This window comes from Callorhinus ursinus, unplaced genomic scaffold (genome assembly GCF_003265705.2).
Source record: "Callorhinus ursinus isolate GAN/ISIS: 27379988/994484 unplaced genomic scaffold, GSC_fseal_2.0 scaffold9, whole genome shotgun sequence".
In the NCBI taxonomy this organism is placed as follows: domain Eukaryota; kingdom Metazoa; phylum Chordata; class Mammalia; order Carnivora; family Otariidae; genus Callorhinus; species Callorhinus ursinus.
This window is the reverse complement of record NW_027397071.1, coordinates 63,962-78,297: the sequence shown is the minus strand read 5'-3', so window position 1 is coordinate 78,297 and position 14,336 is coordinate 63,962. Positions and strand designations below refer to the sequence as shown.

The window sequence follows — 14,336 nt, the reverse complement described above, 5'->3', positions numbered from 1 at the left end:
GCTGAGCAGGGAGCCTGATGTGGGACTCGATCCCGGGACTCTAGGATCATGACCTGAGCTGAAGGCAGTCGCTTAACCAACTGAGCCACCCAGGCGCCCCTAAAATCTGAATTATCTTAAGGGGAAAAAGATTGTTTTTTTTTCAAAGGCCATGATGAGAATAAATAATTTATAGTAACATGGAATATATTAATCTTACAATACTGGTACACAGGTATTTCAAAAGTCAATTTTTTTTTAAGAGATTTTACTTTTTTTTAAGATTTTATCTATTAGAGAGAGAGCAGGAGCTGGGGGAGGGGCAAAGGGAAAGGGAGAAGCAGACTCCCTGCTGAGCTGGGAGCTCTATCCTACTACCCCAGGATCATGACCTGAGCCAAAGACAGACACTTAACTGACTGAGCCACTCAGGTGCCCCTCAAAAGTCAATTTTTAATTTATGCTCATTCCCAGGTATCTTTCTCCTCAAGCCTAGAGATGTGTGCTGCATTTCAGGGACCAGTCACCCACAATCCCCACCCCCCCAGCCAGTTTCAGGGTGGACTAGATTCTTTTCATTTGCCTTTGTTATTTGACCATAATATTCTCTAATGCTTCCTTATATCATGGGATGGTTATAATCTTCTTTTCTAATCCTTAGGCTCACTGAAGTGAATATACATTTCCTTAGAAACATTCTGCCATGAGCTGCAGAAATTGCTTCTAGAGAAGACCTAACAAAATCACTGAATTATTTAAGTCTTTGGCAGGAGGCTAAAAGAAGTCTTTATATGAGTGTTCTTTTTAACCCCTTTGTAACTTGAATTAGTTTATTTCACCTCAGAAAGAAATATTATACACTCCTGATAGTAAAGAAGTAGAAGCTAGCAGATGACTAAACTACAAAAAATTGATTTAACTCAAGAAAAAGAGTAGTGGTTGTATTCTAGATCTGCTTTTTAAATTTTATATGCAGGAGAAATTCCCCCTGGATTGCTCTTTAGAAACACAGATTCCCAGGCTTCCTCCTGGGGACAGAAATTAGGAGGTATAGATAGGAGTCGAGAATTTGCATTTCTTACAAGCTTTCAGGTGATGGTGATGCTGCCGGTCCACAAGCCACGTTGGAGAACCATTGCTAAAAACAACACTGCTAGAAAAAGAATACCAAGCCAGATAGATCATATATACATATACAGAAGAGATCTTGTATGTTATTTGTTATGTTTTTTCCCATAGTAACTTCTGCAGATTTTTATTCAGGCAAACTAATAATGTAGTGTTAACCTCTAAGATGGTTATGTCCAAATCCTTGAAGATCCCAAAATTTACTTACTAAAAATGTAAGGTTATTCTTTTATTTACCTTAGAAATTATGACAAGAGCTCAGTTTCTCATTAAAACAGTAGTAATTGTCCCCAGTTGATGCTGATACAGCTAATACAGTACTGATTCATCATCTTTTATCCCCAGTAATTTTAGTCTGAGTTTATTGTTTCCAGATTTTCTGATTAAATGCAGACTTCCTATGTGGTAATGGTTACAAACAATGTTCTAGATCTTTTCCTTATTGTGCCATCATCTGTCTTAGAAAACTGGGATTTGAAATTAAATAAACTGGGTTTGGTGGTTTTGAGGTTCAGATTCTCATGATTGTATGGTCTGATAAAAATGTTTCCGTGTAATTGATTCATTCAATAAATATGCATTGAGTGCCTACTATGTGCCAGACACTGTTCTGGGTGCTTGTGATTCAGCGCTGAAGAAAACATCATAGAACCTGCCCTTAGGAAACTTACATCCAGTTGATACACATATATCAGATAATGGTAAGTGCATTGTAAACACTTAGCAGGACAAAGAGAACTGGGAGTAGAGAAAAGATGGCTGTTTTAGATAGGATATACAGAGGAGGCCAATCCGATAAGGTATCAGCAGGCAAAGATGTAAAGGGCACAAACCAAACGAATGTTTGGGTAAAGAACATCCAGCCCAAAGGCACATGTATCCCAGGGTAAAGGACATCTGCTATCCCACTTCAAACCAGAATCTTAATACCTCTGCCTGATCGAGTTCTGGCAGAGCCAGTTTCAGGTTGTTTGATCTGTAACAGATGTGTTATATTCAGTTTTTCCAGTGTTCTTTCTCTGAGAGACTTTCTTTCCACTCATCAGCTGTTTTTCCCTGTAAACTGAAAGCAAGGAAACTATTTTGGGGGGCCCCCACTGGCTTTTCATAAACAGTTGACTTTTAACGAATAACTTCAGAACACAAATTTTGTTTTCTAGAGTATCTTTCTAATGGTATGTGTGATTTCCTTACTAGGCCACTGCAGAGAAGATGGTACAAGCCCTGATGGAAAGAAATTCAGAATTACAGGCCCTGCGCCAGTATTTAGGAGGGAAAGACTTCATGTCCCAAGCACTCATCTCTAACCAACTCACTGAAGTTACCTCCAGCAGCCCCCATCTTAGAGAGCAGACTGACCAAGTAAGAATTACATGCTTGTATAGATGTTCATGGCAACTGCCTTTTCTTTTTGTGTCTGAGGCATGAGTGATCATTTTAATACCAAATTGTGTGAAGTCCTTGTCATTATGATCATGGTTCCTGTAACCTTTCTAAATCCCCTGACTCTTCCAATTTTTAGGGTTCAGTGCATATACCCTCCAAAGATGATAGCATTTCGTTGACTGCCAAAGGGGATACCAGTATACCCAGGTCCTCATTAGGTAAGTATCAAATTTAATTTCACTAAGGAATCTTCTGTCTTTTCTTTCTGTAACTCTGTTAATAGGTTTGGCCAAGACTCTCTTTTCCTACCTTAATGGAAAAAAATAAGGGGGAAAAAATTAGATTGCCCCTGAAAGGCTGAAGACCTGTCTTTTCTAGAAAGAACTATCCTCATTGTGTTGAATTGAGACTATTGTTCTGGGTACAGTTTGGCTCAGGGAAACTGCCTCCTGATCATTCTTTCCAGATAGCTTTTCATGGGTTCAGAAATGGAGGAGGTGTGTTTCCCAACCTACACAACAGGACAATGGGGCTGACACCTTCTCCTGGGTATGTTACAAGCAGGCTGAGGCTACTCACAGTAACTTGACATAACCTGAATTACAGTGTTGGGAGGGGGAGGCAGTGTACATTAAGTTATTTGCCAAGATCACAGCCATCTAAGAGATGATTGTAGGTCTTGAACTCCCTAAAAACAAATGAATTCATTGAAGAGTAGGAGAAAAACTTAAATGAGTGCTGGGGATTAGAGTCTCTGACTTTCACAGAGCAAAAGGTTGGGATCTAGGGTAGCTTCAAGGAAGAGATTTACCCAGTGAGTTGTAGAAATAGTGGTAATTGTAATGCTATAAGAAAGGTTGTGGACTTGGAGAATTAACTTATGATTTTTTTAATGATATTAAAGAATGTAAGGGGGCGCCTGGGTGGCTCAGTCAGATAAGCATCCAACTCTTCATCTCAGCTCAGGTCTTGATCTCAGAGTCGTGAGTTCAAGCCCCATGTTGGGCTCCATGCTGGCCTGGGCATGGAGCTACTTTTAAAAAAAAGAAAGGAGAAGAATGTAGAAAGTTTGTGTCTGTGTTATAGTGTAAGGTATTAATGGAATTCCATAGGTAAGTCATGCAAGTAGCTATTTTTTTGCAGGAAAACTTTGTCAGTCAAAGAGTAAAGAATGCTTCATTTGTTTAATTTACTCCCTATCTACCTTTTTTCAAAAAGTACCTCTAATTTTTTATTTTGCAAATTTCAAACTTCTAGAAAAGTGGCAAAAATCCTACAGTGAATACACATACAGACTTTTATTAAGATTCACCACCTATTAACCTATTGCCACATTTGCACTATTTCTTCACGTGCACACACACGGATGGAATGTTTTTTCTAAGCCTTTTAAAAATTACTTAGATATCATGACACTTCATTTCTAAATACTTCATTTTGTATTTCCTAAAAGCAAGGGCATTCTTGTACATAACTACAGTATAATGATCACATTCAGGAAATTTAACCTTGGTCTAGTCCTGGTACCTAATGTACAGTTCATATCTAGAGTTCCCATTGTCCCGGGAACGTTCCTGGTGGTTGGGTCTCCCCCTCCGGGACCATGCATGCATTTAGTTGTCATGTCTCGTTAGTCTCCTTTAGTCTAGAACAGTTTTCTAGACTTTTTTGGTCTTTTTTGACGTTGGCATTTTTGAAAACTCTGGGCCAGCGAATGGCCTTCAGTCTGGTTCTGATTGTTTTCTCATGGTTCAGTTCAAGTTAAACATTTTCGGCAAGAATACTACAAGGGTGAGGTCTTTCTCAGTGCACCACGTCAGGAGCACATGATAGCAGTTTGTATTTTTCCTTAGTTAAGATTGTATCTGCCAGACCTCTGCATTTCTCCCTTTGTGTTGGTGACCTGCCGCCCAGCACCCTGAGAGGTTGACCGTCTTCCCACAGCCACTCACCCAGGGCTTCTGGCATCCTCTCAGCCTTGCCCGAAGCAGCAATTACGTTGGTAGTTTAAAAAAGTGATTTCTATTTCTAAAATTTCTTCCTTGTGTATTAGCACCTGTTCTTTCATAAGGAGCTGCCCTTTCCCTATTCTCCCCCACTCCATTTTTTTTATATCAATGTGTTCTAATGGATTCTTTTTAAAAAAAATAATAATTTTATTATCTGTTTCTGTCATTATTCCATTTGATGCCCAGACTACCCCTGATTTGGCCAGTTGGAGCCCCTTCAAGCTGTTCCTCTGTCCTTTTGATACGTCACCATCAGTTTTTCAGCATGTCCACACTTTCCCGCGCAATAAGATGTTCTGTGATCACCTTTCCCTTTCCCTGCCTCAGCCCTGGAACTGCCCATTACTTCAAGGAGCTCTGGTTCCTTGAAGTGGGTAATAGCACTTAGGTACTCATATCTGGGCATGAGATGGGTTCATAGTCACAGGTATGTCATTTGCTTCTAGGGCCTTTTAGGTGAACAGAGCTGTGTGTGTGTGTGTATGTGTATGTGTGTATTTGATACTGATTTCTCAGAGCTAAGGGTGTGTGTGTGTGTGTGTGTGTGTGTGTGTGTGTGTGTGTGTGTGTGTGTGTATTTGATACTGATTTCTCTAATTCTAATTTAACACCACAGGTTCTTTCTTTGCCTTATCTTGTATTTGTATCTGCCTTTTTTTGACCTTGAGAAACCTGCTTACCTCTAACATGAATATGTTTACCCATTCGCACAATACACTAAAGTAGTTTAGAATTGCTACATGAATATCACTACCAACAATAAGTCTATTAAATAATATTTAAGATTTCTTTTATTTTTTTAATCCTTAGACTATTTCCCACTGAGGGTATACAGTTGGAATAGTGAGTTCAAAAAATTATTTGGATTAATTTTTTAATTTTCTGGGTGCTTATGTTATCTATTTATTATATAGGCTCATTTATTTATGTTAATATTCAGTTTTAGGCTTTTCCTTCCCCATTATTATTGAGCTAACTTTACACATTGAAAATAAATATTAACGTTCAAAACTCAAATATATAAAAACGTATGCTCAGGAGACCCATCAGCTTCTCTGACATTTCTCTCTGGTTTTCACCCCTCCCTCGAAGGCAACCAATTTCATTTCTGGGTTATCCTTCCTATGTTTCTTTTTGCAAAGTAAGAGAGCAATCCTATGTCTCTATGTGATGTGTATGTGTGTGTTCTTATGTCCCCCTTTCCTAATGTAAAACAGGCTCCACTAGATTTATTCTTTTGTACCCAACTTGTTTTACTTAACAACATATCTTAGAAATTATTCTGTATCAGTTCATAAAGAGTTTCCTCATTCTTTTTTAGAGTTGTATATAGTCCCTCATTGCATGGATATACTGTAGTTTATTCACTCTTCTTTTTATAGGCATGTAGATTGATTGCAGTATTTTGCTATTACAAATAATGCTGCAAAGAACAATCTGTGCATATATTTCTGTTGTCATTGTGAGATTGTGTATTCAGACTAAATTCCTCAGAAACAAAGTGGCCGAGGTCATATGATGTTATAGTGATTAAAACGAGTGCTATGTGGTCATTTTTAGGAGATTTGGACACAGTTGCGGGGCTGGAAAAGGAACTGAGTAATGCCAAAGAGGAACTTGAGCTCATGGCTAAAAAAGAAAGAGAAAGTCGGGTGAGTGTTCTAGTGAGCCTAATTTCAAAATTCCTATTATTTTCTTCCAAAATAGTTTATCTTTCTTTTCTTTTTTTAATTTAATTTTATTATGTTAGTCACCATACATTACATCATTAGTTTTTGATGTAGTGTTCCATGATTCATTGTTTGTGTATAACACCCAGTGCTCCATGCAGTACGTGCCCTCTTTAATACCCATCACTGGGCTAACCCATCCCCCCACTCACTCCCCTCTAACACCCTCAGTTTGTTTCTCAGAGTCCATAGTCTTCTCATGGTTCGTCTCCCTCTCCGATTTCCCCCCCTTCATTTTTCCCTTCCTTCTCCTAATGTCTTCCATGCCATTCCTTATGTTCTACAAATAAGTGAAACCGTATGATAATTGACTTTCTCTGCTTGACTTATTTCACTTAGCATAATCTCCTCCAGTCCTATCCACGTTGACGTAAAAGTTGGGTATTCATCCTTTCTGATGGCTGAGTAATATTCCATTGTATATATGGACCACTTCTTCTTTATCCATTCGTCTGTTGAGGGGCATCTCGGCTCTTAACACTGTGGTGGGAATGCAAGTTGGTACAGCCACTTTTGGAAAACAGTGTGGAGTTTCCTCAAAAAATTAAAAATAGAGCTACCCTATGACCCAGCAATTGCACTACTGGGTATTTACCCCAAAGACACAGATGCAGTGAAAAGAAGGGCCACATGCAGCCCAATGTTCATAGCAACAATGTCCACAATAGCCAAACTATGGAAAGAGCCGAGATGCCAAAATAGTTTATTTTTAAAAGAGTACAGTTGTCCAAGTATAAAGCTAGGTCCAAATGCAAAGGAAGGCTTTTTTTTCTTTCTGGAGAAACATAGAAATTGCTTTATGTACACCTTTTCTCAAAAGATGCTCTTATTTTTATAAATGGAGACCATTAAACTTTTAAGTTCTGAAAAGACAAAGGCTGCTTTCTCTGCCCATTGCTAACTGGAATCATTATAAAGGATCTGTGAAAAAATGAGATACTATATAATTGCTGCTTAGAATTATGATGTTAGATCCATGAAATTAGCTTTAGAAATATGGAACAGAAGAATTTGGGGGATGATCAATAAATTCATTGAGTACTTGCTATATGCAATGTACTCTACTGGGTACTTAAATTAACACTAAGGCTTACAGCTCTGCAAACTAAGTGGTATTGGACCTATTTTATAGATGAAGAAGGTGAAATGCAGATTTACTTATTTATTTATTTTAACATGGAGGTAGGAAGGGGCGCCTGGGTGGCTTAGTCAGATAAGCATCTGACTCTTGATTTCAGCCCAGTCATGATCTCAGGGGCATGAGATTGAAGATTCTTTCTCTCCCTCTGCTCCTCCCCCGCCCACCTGCTTAGCAAGCTCTCTCAAAAAACCAAACCAAACCAAACCAAACCATGGAGGTGGGGAATTGCCATAGAACTAAGACATACCAAAGCTAAGATTTAAATTCAGGTCTTTTGTGACTCAAAATACTTGCTAAGAAGTCATTACTTGGAGCAGATCATTTTTCCATTAGGCTGTATTTCTAGCAGTAGAGTTTTCATGAATTTTCTTAGACGAGGCCTCTCGGCCTTACAGAATCCCTTCTCCTTCTCCCTCCCTTTACAGCTGATTGTTATATTCAGCTGTGATGTGGAAGAAGTATTAGGGCTACAGAACAGTTACCAACTAAAACTAAAAGGCTCTATGTGACCAGGGCATCTGTTTTAGAGGGTCAGCAGTACATTAAGTTTACCTGGCTAGTCTATGCAAGTGCCAACTAGAAGATGAATAATAGTGCTCTAGTGGGTCAGATCAATTAACCACATGGTGTGGTACCAAAGGGTGTTTTATGGGAAGCTGTAATGGTAGCTTTAAGGATGTCCTCCAGTTTAATTGGCACTGTAAAACATTTCAAATTTGTTTAATTAATGAGTTTATTATGCTGCTTAAAAAAATGGGTCACCATGAGCAGATGAGTGAATCCTCCCAACCTCCCAAGCCTCTTGGCTTCTCAGATTTGGTCCACCTCTTTGCCAGAGTTAGATCTAGAATATAAAACCTGTATTCATATTTGTGGTAAAATTATCTTACTGTACCTCTTAATTTCTCATTACTCTGTTTCTTCTTAGAACCAGCCTCCTATTCTATGACTCAAGTTTTGAGGATATGAAATTGTATGGCATTTTAAAAATACCAGTTTTAAAAATCCCTTAGCTCCCCTCCTTTTTTGGGGTTCCACTCTAGCCATTATCTGATTACTCATGTTGGAGATTTTGGTTTCCATAAGCTGTTTCTGTTTTTCTCATATATACTTAATTCAAGAGTAATGTTACTTTTTGGTTCTGTATTGTTTGGGGGATCATCAAATTAGGGCTATGAATGGTTATTTTGAGTAAGTGATATTTAGCTATATTGCTTACTTTTGTGTCCTTAATCAGTTACCAACCTCTCAGTTCAGTGCCATATATATTCATTAATCACATTCCCTTTGATATTAGTTATGTACCAAAAGCCATGTCGATTTTCCTGAATTTTTAAGCATTCTCCCTACTGTCTTGAAATCATAGTAATAGTGGTAGTAATAGTTAACATTCACTGATTGCCTGCCAGGCACTTTTAAATACATTTTGTCTCCTCTCACATAGCCCTAAAAAGTAGCTATTATTTCCATTTTATAATTGAGGTAACTGAAGCTTAGTTTAAATGCCTTGTAGGGAGATTATGCCAAGATTTAAAACCCAAAACCCGTGTCTGCCTGACTGCAGACATTTATCTTGCTGCCATAATGTTTTCTTCCTCGTGTTTGAATTTTTCTAATATGGAGCAAATACCTGGCTATATAGTGATAGAGGTCTCTGAAGAGGGCCTCCTAAGTAGCACTCCTTTTCCCTTACCCAAGATCGGAACAAACGGAGAGAGAAAACAAAGTAGTGGCAGATGGTTTGGTATTTTGTCGGCTGCATTACTGATAAAGGCTTAGGTAGAGAACTTAATGCAAGAACCTAGGGGCATGCTAGCCAATCCCCAGAATTAGGTAGACTTATCTACCTGGTCACAGACGACATTGGGCCTTGGCAGACCACTCTACATGGTGAGGAAGAGTCCGCTCTTGGAGAAGCAGTGGCGAAAACAGGCTTCCTGCAGGCAGGTACCTCCCAAAAAGAAGAAAGATGGAGCTAAGTCAAGCATGCCTGGTTTATTCTTCCCCAACGTACCATTAAGATAAGTCCCTTTACCTGCCTGGGGCTGACTAAAAGGGTGGGGAAGGGTCAGGAGTTAAACTGAGGTCCTTCAACATCGAAGGAAATGGCAGGAGAGGCATTTCTTCCTAACATGCCAAAGGAGCCCAGAACATCAAATAACTTTGTGTAGTTATAAATCATCACCAGCCCACATAGTGAACTATCATCATTGATGGAATTTGAAGTAAAATTTTTACTACTTGTAACTTACATTTTATACTTTCTTAAAGAAACAGGTGCTGCTTTCTTTAGGAAGCTTGGCTCTACCTTAAACTAGGTGTGTATCATCTGTCTTTTTGGTCACACCTGTTTCCTTTAATTATCTCCAAATAGTTCCTTACATGGGGCGCCGGGTGGCTCAGTTGGTTTAGCGTCTGCCTTCGGCTCAGGTCATGATCCCAGGGTCCTGGGATGGAGTCCCGCATCGGGCTCCCTGCTCAGTGGGGAGGCTGCTTCTCCCTCTGCCTGCTTCTCCCCCTGCTTGTGCTCTCTCTCCCTCTCTGTCTCTCTGACAAATAAATAAAAATCTAAAAAAAAAAAAACAACCCTCCTCACTACGTGTACTTACAAATAACTTGCCATTACCATAAAGAATATATGGATGTGTTAGAATCTGCAGGAAAGGCATTACAACCTCCGTGTTCTGAGTCTGCTTCCTTGAGTTCACATTCTGGATCTCCCCCTTCCTAGCTCTGTGACTTTGAACAGTTTCCTTAATTTCTCTCTGCCTCAGTCACCTCCTCTGTAAACTGAGGAATGGAAGAATAGTGATCCTCTAGGGTTGTTGGGAGGATTCACTCCTCTGCTCATGGTGACCCATTTTTTTTAAGCAGCATAATAAACTCATTAATTAAACAAATTTGAAATGTTTTACAGTGCCAATTAAACTGGAGGACATCCTGAAAGCTACCATTACAGCTTCCCATAAAACACCCTTTGGTACCACACCACGTGGTTAATTGATTTGACCCACTAGAGCACTGTTATTCATCTTCTAGTCGGCACTTGCATTACTGGCTCATGGTGATACAATATGGAAGAACCTTGGCCTCAATGTTAAAATGGGAGTGTGACAGATATTGCGTCCTCTGCGCACCGACTTCAGGATCTCTTCTCTCCACAGATGGAACTTTCTGCGCTACAGTCCATGGTGGCCGTGCAAGAGGAAGAGCTACAGGTGCAGGCTGCCGACATGGAGTCCCTGACCAGGAACATACAGATTAAAGAAGACCTCATAAAGGTCTTTCACAGCTTTTTCAAGATTTTTGGAAATGATTACAGCTCAGAATACCTGTAGGGCATCTTCAAAGGACATTTGGATACCCTGAGTCCCTTGGCCAGTCCTTATTTCCTTGATGCACTGTCAGTTTGAGCCCCTTAATATCACCATATTCTTTCTGACTTGTATTAGAGTTGCTGAGATTTCACAAAGAATGTATTATTTCATATGGCTTATCAATATTCCACTTGAAAGTAGAGCAGACTATTTCAGGGACATCTGCTTCTTTGCCCCTCTGCTAAATAGCACTGGACAGCCCCAAGATCGAGAGTTGCAAGCCCCACTGACTGAGCCAGTCAGGCGCCCCGCATTCCTATTACTAGTTTTTTTCCTTGACTTTCAGGACCTACAGATGCAACTGGTTGATCCTGAAGACATACCAGCTATGGAACGCCTGACGCAAGAAGTCTTACTTCTTCGGGAAAAAGTTGCTTCAGTAGAATCACAGGGTCAAGAAACTTTAGGAAATCGAAGACAACAAGTAAGTCTTTGGAATATAAACCTTATTTTTACTATGACACAAACAATGGAAAAGCTGTCAATCTCAGTGATCTCTGAAAGGGTCTGTTGATGGAACTTCATAGAGAATCTGCTCTTAAGTTGCCTTGCCTTGGTCAGCAGCAGCAAGAGATGCCCCTAACATTGGTACTTCCTTTCAAGCCACTACCCCATAGCTGACCGCTCTTCAGTGCCAGACTTTTAAAAAAACACCTTCTTGCCTGTACTCCCTGTTTGTTATCCTCTCTCTCACTAACTCCTCGTTTCACTCCAGTCCTGGCTTTTAACTCAAGCAGTTCACTTAAACAGACCTCTCTGCTGGTTGCATACATCATGGCTCATGTTCTTTACAGCACTTACTATAAAGCTCACTGTGATACAGGTCTGCGATTGATGGTGTCTCCTCCACCCACTAGGTAGTAAGTTTAGCCCTAGAACAGAGCCTGGCACATAGAATGTGCTCAATAAATCTTTACTGAGTGAATGAAGAGTACCAGTAAGTCCTGCTGTATGTCTCCTGGCCCTTCCTCTCTTTCCCTTCCACTCCCTTCTTTTAGCTCTTTCCTGTGATTCTGGCCTCTCTCTCCTCTTTCTTCTTGCTTCCATGTTTGACTTCTGTCTTATAGAGTTTTAAAGATTAAAAAACAAGGTAATGCGACATTTATTTGAAAACTGTAAAATATAATAGAAAGTTTAAGCAAGTAGTAAAATAGTGAGTTTTTTTGGTCATAGTGCATGCGAGTACATTCCTTTGGCTGCTATCTCAGGATCTGCTGTGCTTCATGTCTCATGTCCGTTTGTGTATTGCTTCTGCTCTTTCCTCAGTTGCTGCTGATGCTCGAAGGGCTGGTAGATGAACGGAGTCGGCTCAATGAGGCTTTGCAAGCAGAGAGACAGCTCTATAGCAGTCTGGTGAAGTTCCACGCCCATCCAGAGAGGTAGGAGAGTAACGGCAGTGTTTGTCCTTCTATTCCTCTTTAGGTGCGGATGCTTATGATCTCAAAGCAGGGAGTTAAAAAACAGAGACAATTACTAGGACTACTCAGTTTGTCATTGTTTGTTTGTCATTTGTTGTGTGTGGATCTCTCAGAGCCTAGTGTTTGAGTCTTAAGTCAGGAATAGCGCCTATCTCATATAGCTACACAGTGATCAAATGAGAAGACTGGTCAGGTGTCTAAAATAATGCCTTGTGTATACTAAACACTCAGTGTTTTCCCTTCCTTCCTCTGCTCCATGTCCTGTTCCAGGAGTGAGGATATAAAGGGTATTGATACTCAGCGAGTATCATTGAAGAAAATTTATTTGCCATGATGGCTAATATCAACCCAGGATCACTGATAGCCATCATGGTGAATATATTTGCTTGTATTCTTGATTTTTGGGTCACGTATATCATTCTTGTTCATTTTATATTCCCTTTATTTTTTTTTCTCATCCTGCCTCTGCCCTTGTCCCTTTTTCTCTTTCCTAATTTTTATTTTTTTACTATTCATTTTCTTCTAGTTGATTGTTCAGTTTAAGCCTTGTTTTTCTTTCTACTTTAGGAAAATGAAGGCAGAGGAAAGATACAATAGGATCAGTTGATTGTATTACTTTTTAAAGAATCTCTGGATCTTTGGTCTCTCTGAACTGGATTCCTTCTCAGAGCTCTGTCCAGTCTGGTTACCAAATGAGAGAACACAGATCTTCAATAGTGACCCTCCTTGGCTCAGTATTGCTTCAGTTTGCATTTAGTTTTTCCTGGGTTTTGGTTTTTCGAAACTAATACTCATCAAAAAGTAAAATTTCTCTTTATGTTGGCTATAGGGGTATGAGATAAGTCTTAGGAACTATAATTTTATGTGACATTGGCTCACAGTCTAGCATAAAGAGGCAAGCTTTAAAGAAAGGAGCAGGCCTTGCTAATCTGCCCGTAGTGAAGGATGACAGTGCCCAAACAAAAACTGTGTCCACTTACTGTGTGCTAGAGAGCATCCTTTAGAAAGTATCATGGCTCTTTGGAAGTATGCGTAGACTCATTACAGTTGATGGCTAATCCGTTTTCCTTCCATGTGGCATGTTTACTCAGCTCAGAGAGAGACCGAACTCTGCAGGTGGAATTAGAAGGGGCCCAGGTGATACGCGGTCGGCTAGAAGAAGTTCTTGGAAGAAGTCTGGAGCGTTTAAGCAGGCTGGAGACCCTGGCCGCCATTGGAGGTGGGGAACTGGAAAGTGTGCGAGTTCGTCACAAGCATGCCTTCTGAGCACTGGCGGGTCAGCCTGCAGCCCAGGATGGAAAACCTTGTTTGCACTAACCCGAGAGCCTTGTCTGACTCTGGCAGAATTAAATGGTGACTTGCTAACGGTAGAACTGTTACCAGTAGCATCAACTACAAAGTGAAACTCACTTTAGTCTATCTGTATGGCACTGTACATATCTATCTCTGAGTTGAACGGTGGAGGTTACAAAGTGTATGTGCACCTTTTTAAAGCATTCCATTTCAGTTTTCCCACCCATATTCACTTTTCCCAGGCCCGTCCTTGTTCCCCCATCTCTCCCCGTGGGCCAATAAAGTTTATCCCTCCCCCACTCTCACCATCCATTTCATATGTTCCATATCATGTCGTAAATGCATGCATGTGTGTTATTTTTGCCATCAGCCAACTCCTCTTTGAGAGAAATTTTTTTTAATCAAATAAATGTCTCAAGATGAAAGAGATTAAATGTCTATAAGAATGACGTTGCAAAAGTGGTATAATCCTTATCAGAAGGTAATCAAAGCCATGTCTTGCCATAGCAGACTACAAGTATTGGAAGGGTCAAGTCGAAGAGAGGAGGCAAAGACAAAGTGTTTACAGTAAACCTTCTCCTCTGATAGCGTTTCAGAGTTGATAAGTGAATAATAGTGATAGTGAAATTAGATTAGGTGGAATCTAATGAAATTATAAATTCCATTAATATTTTTCCTTTAAACCACAAGAGTATTATGTAGTCAACACGATTTCAATAAAAACTCATTTCAGGTTTTAAACTTGGAATTTGGTGAACAGGGATTGTCTTTCAGAATCATGATTCTTTATGTAAAAAGAAAATTTCAAATGTAATGTTCCCCCTTTAAATTCAGCATTTCACCAAATTGCTTATTGCAGCCAGAGGAAAGTATTG

General features: G+C 39.8%; 1 protein-coding gene across 20 annotated transcripts in view; it reads left to right on the top strand.

The window, feature by feature from the left end:
- Positions 1–14,336, top strand: part of PDE4DIP (phosphodiesterase 4D interacting protein) — a 215,902-nt gene that overhangs the window by 149,559 nt on the left and 52,007 nt on the right. For all 20 annotated transcript variants that reach the window (XM_073896034.1, XM_073896027.1, XM_073896042.1 and 17 more), the window contains 7 exons: positions 2,305–2,469; positions 2,630–2,711; positions 6,063–6,154; positions 10,538–10,654; positions 11,037–11,174; positions 12,017–12,129; positions 13,260–13,387. In XM_073896034.1, the coding sequence (XP_073752135.1) occupies positions 2,305–2,469; positions 2,630–2,711; positions 6,063–6,154; positions 10,538–10,654; positions 11,037–11,174; positions 12,017–12,129; positions 13,260–13,387 (835 nt within the window). The remainder of the gene's footprint in view (positions 1–2,304; positions 2,470–2,629; positions 2,712–6,062; positions 6,155–10,537; positions 10,655–11,036; positions 11,175–12,016; positions 12,130–13,259; positions 13,388–14,336) is intronic.